The sequence below is a fragment of the Hordeum vulgare genome, chromosome 2H (genome assembly GCF_904849725.1).
Source record: "Hordeum vulgare subsp. vulgare chromosome 2H, MorexV3_pseudomolecules_assembly, whole genome shotgun sequence".
NCBI classification, from domain to species: Eukaryota; Viridiplantae; Streptophyta; class Magnoliopsida; order Poales; family Poaceae; genus Hordeum; species Hordeum vulgare.
This window is the reverse complement of record NC_058519.1, coordinates 639,401,322-639,409,465: the sequence shown is the minus strand read 5'-3', so window position 1 is coordinate 639,409,465 and position 8,144 is coordinate 639,401,322. Positions and strand designations below refer to the sequence as shown.

The window sequence follows — 8,144 nt, the reverse complement described above, 5'->3', positions numbered from 1 at the left end:
TAAGTGGCCTACAGGGACAAACTTAATATTTCTAATTGTCATGTTAGCTGCTAAGCCGCTAGTTAAAAGAATAAGTATCTAACAATATGATTGTCTATTCACCTTTTGACCGTTCACATGAAATTCTCACAGGACACATAAATCAAGAAGAATAGATATTCCATGCAAATTGTCCAAGTAGAGTGGATATCTATCTGCAACCCCACTATATGAGTAGCATTTACGTTTTCTAGTCTCATGACATAGTCGACTGAGTAAACTTTTTTTTTCAACTAGCCGAACAAGTAAACTAACAGAACTCTATTTGCTAGCTTGGGCATATAATAAACTAATTAACAATGACATGTACAAAAGAGGTTAATATAAATTCCATTCAAATAGTTGCAATAGCAAGAGCTCACATAAAATTAACACCAACAAAAGTTTGGATTGTTACGACTCATAGAATATTTATCCAAGGAATTTTTTATTATACTACACATATAGTACCTAGCATGGAGCTAATTGGAATCCTGAAACTAGCAATTCAGATTATCATGAGTGTGTATGGCTGATCTAACCTTTTCACTTCCATGTTGACGGACATCACCTGGCCCCCTTCGAAATCCACCTTAAGAGTCTGATGTGGACATGTATCATACACAGAAGTCACACATCATTTAATAGTTCCATTGATGCAAGCCTACCATCAAGATGGGTTGAACTTACCAAGTCACAGCTGATTGCATTATGCCATCAAAGTCCACTCCCCCTTTCTCAGCCAAAGACTATAAACTTCAGGATTTTAGCGCAAACCTATCCACTCATACTCTAATTTATAAATTTATAAGAGAAGGAAAGAATACCTGCACAACAAGCTCAATGCCACGAAGACGCTTGTTCTCCCACTTCAAATGTTTGTTCTCTCTTTCTAGACGGTCCTCCCTAGCAGACCGCACCGGTTCTGAGGCCATCACCCTTTTAGACTTAAACTTCACCTTCTCTTCTTTGCTAAATAACTCATTAGCAATTCCTAGCCTGCCATGTGGCATTCTACCTGCAGCTTCATAGATGATTTGTCCATCTAAATCTGGGTGCTCCTCTCCCCAATTTTCTCCGTGGGCATTTTTCATTGCTTTATCAAAATCCTCCTTTTCAAATAAAAAATTAATGGTGAACTGTAGTGTTATGCACATAGTTCTCATGATGACTCAAATAAACAGTCACAAGATTTTACTAAACCAACGATCAGCAGTTCTTTGACTGCATATCCATTCTTGATCAGTCCCTCGATACAAATTGTGCTTGGGAAGCCAAGCACCAGATATTCCAGGGTCTTTCCCAGTTTTGAGTTTCTGTATTTCAAGAGTGTGAAACAACATCCTATGTAAATGAAACTTTCTTATTCAAGTAAGCAGAAAGATGCTTGAGGAAAATAGAGTTCCACAAATTGACGTGTGGCGACAGCATTTCTCGCACCACTGCAATGGAAGACGGTGTCCCCATTCGCCAGCCTGTTCCTCTTGTTGGTTAAAGATAACCTTCTAAATTCAGCACTACTCCAGTGCTCACATAGTAGACGCCAACCAACATCGGTACTGAAGTCAACTCTCTTTGCAGAAATTAAAGCTTCCTTAGTTGGCCAACGATTACCGTCCTCATCCACTTCTGTTAGTTCTATAGGCAATTTTCCCTTCTTTTGTAATCTTTTGATGGCTGCCGCCTTTTCCTCATGTAGCATATGTTTCACTTTCCTAGTCAAGTTCTCCTCCAAAACACCTTCTGCCTTCTTTTGCTCCAATGGGCCACACTTGAAACGCCACTGTCAAAAACCATCCCAAAATATTTTTGTTAGTTACTTGTGTATTTGTGGAAGTGAGCGGCCGCACAATCATCAAAGCTTCCAACACCTCATACATCAACCAACTAGATTTTTAATGGTTGTGACGAAAATAAAGAATTGTAACAAGGGGCGGAGCTGGACCTAAAGTCATCCTGATGCACCATTTCAATATGACGTAAATTTTGTTAGCAAGTGTATCAAATAAAAATGTGTTCTGTACATCTAGCATAGACTAATGAACATAATGCAAGTTAGTGCAAAAGCAAATAGAAAAGTAACAACAAGTTTTTTTTACTAGAATAATGGAAACGAACGACAAAATCATTTGAAAAAAATATTTTTGATTTCGGATCTCAGAATACACTACCAAACATAAAGGTTCAACAATCTACATGGCGAAAAGTTAACTTCAAATTTTCAACCAGAACACAGAAAGGCTAAATAGAAGTAGCCACAATTCAAATTTTTCAGAACTTATGGCGGTATTTTTTTCCTCTAACAATAAACGTGTCCACATTCTATGTACATTTGATAAATACAAACATGCCTGAACAAAATTAGACATCAGGAAATAAAAAAAAGAGTCATTGTTGTGCCTCTATCTATCATTATTTTTTTTCAAAATCAGAATAGCCGTGTGTGCCTGTGCGGCTGTGTGTTTGAGAGATAAATTGATTTCTGGCTCTCGTCTTTCTACATCAATTAACTTTGCCTTGTAGGGCCTACTGCCAAAAGGCTCACCACTTCAGTGTCCAAACTAACTACAAGCTCATGTCAAAAAGGCCATCTGAACGAAAGATGTAGCTGGTGGAAATTCTCTGTTCCCTGATGCACAACAATCAGTGTAACCTGATGCACACAAGTATTAATGAAGCTAATCACTACTGGACAATTTTTTGACCCTGATGCATGTGCATCAGGGAGCAGACATGCAGCTCCGCCCCTGATTGTAACTACCACCCATCCACCAAGTTTAGAATTCTTATTTCTAGTTTTATTATGTTCACCTCTATTTCAGAATTCTAAGTAATAGTAACTAGACAACTAATTCAAAATTCTCAAAGTATTTATAGAAACATGCCTATACGTAAGTGCATATATTTACCCAAAATTCTTCCACAATTTTGGAACTAGCTGTTCTAACTTCTGGACCAGGGGACCACTTGTAGTCCTCCCAACACAACACCGGTTTCTGGTCATCTTTTGGACCAATTGGCGGTGGATACATCTGCCGCACTAAGGCACCTTGCACAGTTGATGGATCACGAGCGGTGTATGGGTGCCTTTCCCATAACCTATTATTATCAAAGATCAAAGCACAAAGATAGTTAGCACATAAATATCGCTCCAATTAATAAAGCAATTGGAACATTTAATACTTACACGCCTCTGGGCACTATAAGCGGTCGATCAATTTCCTCTAGTCTGAGACTAGCTGAAGTCCTAGTTCTTGGAGTTCTAGCTTTTCTAGCCTTTGCAGTTGACTGAGTTGATCCATTGTTTCCTACGGAGGCACTAGAAGAAGATCGATTCGTCCTAGGCATTGACAAAGGCCTATGACTCAAACGGCCCATCCTGTTTACAAAGTGGCAAATGCATACTTATTAGTTACATAAAAATAACAATTAAATGATTACCGAAGGCATAAAAGTAGAAAATGACATGAAACATTATGTAACAACCAAACTAGAAATACTATCGACCATAGTATATTGTTCAGCAATTATGTTACTAAATCACAATATAATATGTATTACTACCAATAATAAACATACTATATTATTCACTGGTCACACCATTATATAATATTTATTGGTACCAAGGAACAAAATCACAAGTGCAAAGCTATAAATGTTCAGTAATCATCATCATCATATTCGGAGTCATGCTCTATTGCATCATCCTCATCTTCGGTCTCATATGTCTCTTCTTGTCCTTCCTCTTCTGGTAAATTTTCTTCTTCCTCATCGGTACTATCTTCTAATTCATCTTCTGCAGAATCTTCTCCCTCAACATTATTATTTTGATTTTCTATTATTTCAATTTCAGAGGGATCAAGCTCCACATCATCTGCCTCCTTTCTTGACTCGGTAGATTCATCAACAAATTGATCAGCATCTACAGAAAAACTACCCAGCTGACCATCTTCCTGGAAATATTCATCCGTAGTAGATGGGTCATTTGTGTAGTCATCAAGGTTACTCAAGCTGCTACATGGCTGAATAGTGTACACAACCCTCCAACCACGAAGATCTTTCCTGGAGGATGCGTACTGCAAGTAATAAGCTTGTGTAGCTTGATGAGCCATGGCAAATGGTTCAAAGTTGCTCAGCCTTGAAGACCACTTTATCTCCACCAAACCTAATTTTGCATTTGGCCTCACACCTTCGATAGGATCAAACCAACGACATTTGAAGAGTACTATCTCAATTTTTCTACCAGCTGTGAAGGATACTTTGATAATTTCCTCAATGACACCATAATACTCAAGATGTTCAGTCTGTGAGATGAAGGAAGACAAACAAACCCCTGTGTTCACCGTTTTCAACCTTCTACGTTTCTTCTCATATATCTCTGATCTAAAGCGAAAGCCATTCACATCATAGGAGCTATCGGAATAGGGTCTAGAGCTGCATCCATTAGCTAAATTCCACAAGTCCTCATCAGTATTGGGATCTTCTTTGCACTACAATGAAATGGAAAAAAACACAGATTCTGAAATATAGTAGTAGTTTAATGGAGAGGATATAATTATAATGCTAATTTAAATGTGCTTACAGCAATTTCGAACCATTCCATGAATTCAGATGCCATCATTTTCTCAAGGCCCTCTGTTGTCAAGTTGGGATGCCTCGCATATTTTTCATCCTCAAATGCTCTGCAAATCCGCGTATGATAATAAATATGTTGCAAACTATAATTGTAGAAGTGCAAACTATTCATCACTTACTCTCAAAATCTATCAACAGCAGAGCAGTTAGTCAGAATGGACAGCCTTGCTGCATTCAACTCTTCACACGATAGTTCTCGGGCAGTACGCCTTCCATGCAGGTTTCCTTCATGCTGAAACACATCTAAGGTACAACCATCATTATGCACGCGTGTTCCTCCGTTATTATACCGAGGATTCTTCTTCCATATAGTACGAACATGATCTCTAAAGTAAAGAGAAACACAATTCATGATCTCCTGCACAATACAAGCTTCAACGATTGAACCCTCCACTCTTGCCTTGTTTCGCACTTTTAAACGAAGATAGTGCATTGCCCTATAACAAATTATTAGAAATTTAGTTGATAAATGACATAAATATATCAAAACACAATGTGCAGATCAATGTTATATAGTTTAACATACCTCTCAAAAACATACATCCAACGATATGCCACAGGGCCGGCAACCCTTGCCTCATATGGAAGATGCACAATTAGGTGTTGCATTACATTGAAGAAGCCTGGTGGGAACATTTTCTCAAGCTTGCATAATAGAACAGGAACCTCCTCCTCAAGTTCACGCATCCGTTTTGGAACAATTTCTTTGGCACACAATTGCCGATAAAAAAAACTTAACTCTGCTATGACCTTCCATTCAGGTTCTGGGATGAAACCTCGTAGGGCAACTGGGAGGAGGCGCTGCATGATGATGTGGTGGTCATGGCTTTTCAGCCCAATGAATTTTTTTTGATTCAAGTTGACTGTTTTACTCAAATTAGCAGCAAACCCATCAGAAAACTTCACTTCTTTAAACCACTTAAGGATGGTCATTTTATCTTCCTTGCTGACACAATATTTCTCTCTAGGTTTCTTCCACACACCCCTTGAATTCTTGTTCAGGTGTAGCTTTGGTCGATCACAATACAGAGCAACACCAAGGCGTGCTTTGTTGTTATCCTTATTTTTCTCAGGAATATCGAGGCATGTATTTAGTAAAGCCTCAGATACATTTTTCTCATTGTGCATTACATCAATGTTATGGCGAAGGAACAACTTTCGAAAATACTCTAGCTGCCACAAACCACTTATAGCGATCCAATTGTGCTCCTTCCCAAACCCCTCAAATTTACTCTTGCCAGTTTCATCAGGGACAAGACTTTGGAGTTCTTCATACACCTCTTCTCCAGACAAGGGCTTTGGTGGACGATTTTAAACTGTTTTTTTCTTGAGAAAACATTTCACACTCCTACGAAATGCATGGTCAGTGGGAAGGAATCTCCTATGGCAGTCGAACCAGCAGGGTTTTCTCCCATTCTTTAATGAGAATGTCTTTATGTCAGATCCACATATAGGGCAAGCAAGCTTTCCATGAGTGCTCCAACATGCTACTAATCCATAAGCTGGAAAGTCATGAATAGACCAAAGCAAAGCTGCCTTTAAGGTGAAATTTTGCTTTCGATAACTATCATAAGTTTCTACACCATTTCTCCACAAATCATCAAGTTCGTCGACTAGAGGCTGCATAAATACGTTTAGGTTCTTTCCTGGATGATCTGGACCAGGAATAACTACTGCAAGAATCAAGTTACTCTGCTTCATGCACATTTCCGGTGGAAGATTATAAGGTACTACAAATACTGGCCAACAAGAGTAGGAGGCTGCTTTAATACCAAAAGGTGTGAAGCCATCAGTCGCTAGACATAGCCTTATATTCCTGTTGGAATTATGCCCTAGAGGCAATAATAAATATAGTTATTATTATAATTCCTGTATCAAGATAATCGTTTATTATCCATGCTATAATTGTATTGAATAAAGACTCATTTACATGTGTGGATACATAGACAAAACACCGTCCCTAGCAAGCCTCTAGTTGGCTAGCCAGTTGATCAAAGATAGTCAGTGTCTTCTGATTATGAACAAGGTGTTGTTGCTTGATAACTGGATCACGTCATTAGGAGAATCACGTGATGGACTAGACCCAAACTAATAGACGTAGCATGTTGATCGTGTCATTTTGTTGCTACTGTTTTCTGCGTGTCAAGTATTTATTCCTATGACCATGAGATCATGTAACTCACTGACACCGGAGGAATGCTTTGTGTGTATCAAACGTCGCAACGCAACTGGGTGACTATAAAGATGCTCTACAGGTATCTCCGAAGGTGTTAGTTGAGTTAGTATGGATCAAGACTGGGATTTGTCACTCGTGTGAACGGAGAGGTATCTCGGGGCCCACTCGGTAATACAACATCACACACAAGCCTTGCAAGCAATGTAACTTAGTGTAAGTTGCGGGATCTTGTATTACGAAACGAGTAAAGAGACTTGCCGGTAAACGAGATTGAAATAGGTATACGGATACTAACGATCGAATCTCAGGCAAGTAACATACCGAAGGACAAAGGGAATGACATACGGGATTATATGAATCCTTGGCACTTAGGTTCAAACGATAAGATCTTCGTAGAATATGTAGGATCCAATATGGGCATCCAGGTCCCGCTATTGGATATTGACCGAGGAGTCTCTCGGGTCATGTCTACATAGTTCTCGAACCCGCAGGGTCTGCACACTTAAAGTTCGACGTTGTTTTATGCGTATTTGAGTTATATGGTTGGTTACCGAATGTTGTTCGGAGTCCCGGATGAGATCACGGACGTCACGAGGGTTTTCGGAATAGTCCGAAAACGAAGATTGATATATAGGATGACCTCATTTGATTACCGGACGGTTTTCGGAGTTACCGGGAATGTACCGGGAATGACGAATGGGTTCCGGGAGTTCATCGGGGGGGGGGGGGGGGCAACCCACCCCGGGGAAGCCCATAGGCCTTGAGGGTGGCACACCAGCCCTTAGTGGGCTGGTTGGACAGCCCAAAAGGGCTCTATGCGCCAAGAAGAAAAAATCAAGAGAAAAGAAAAAAAAGGAGGAGGTGGGAAGGAAGGGGGACTCCCTCCCACCAAACCAAGTCCAACTCGGTTTGGGGGGGGGGAGTCCTCCCCCCTTGGACTCGGCCGACCCCCTTGGGGCTCCTTGAGCCCCAAGGCAAGGTCCCCTCCCTCCCACCTATATATACGGAGGTTTTAGGGCTGATTTGAGAAGACTTTTCCACGGTAGCCCGACCACATACCTCCACGGTTTTTCCTCTAGATCGCGTTTCTGCGGAGCTCGGGCGGAGCCCTGCTGAGACAAGGTCATCACCACCCTCCGGAGCGCCGTCATGCTGCCGGAGAACTCTTCTACCTCTCCGTCTCTCTTGCTGGATCAAGAAGGCCGAGATCATCGTCGAGCTGTACGTGTGCTGAACGCGGAGGTGCCGTCCGTTTGGTACTAGATCGTGGGACTGATCGCGGGATTGTTCGCGGGGCGGATCGAGGGACGTGAGG

At 40.7% G+C, this 8,144-nt stretch overlaps 1 protein-coding gene across 1 annotated transcript; it reads right to left on the bottom strand.

Moving 5' to 3' along the window:
• Positions 1-4,606: 4,606 nt before the first annotated feature.
• On the bottom strand, positions 4,607-6,508 carry LOC123431104. The gene is made up of 3 exons (XM_045114941.1): positions 5,180-6,508; positions 4,773-5,090; positions 4,607-4,700 (listed from the first exon to the last, which is right to left on the bottom strand). Exons 1-2 carry the CDS (start codon positions 5,779-5,781, stop codon positions 4,775-4,777), a joined length of 918 nt encoding a protein of 305 aa, XP_044970876.1. The 5' UTR covers positions 5,782-6,508; the 3' UTR covers positions 4,607-4,700; positions 4,773-4,774.
• Positions 6,509-8,144: the final 1,636 nt, after the last annotated feature.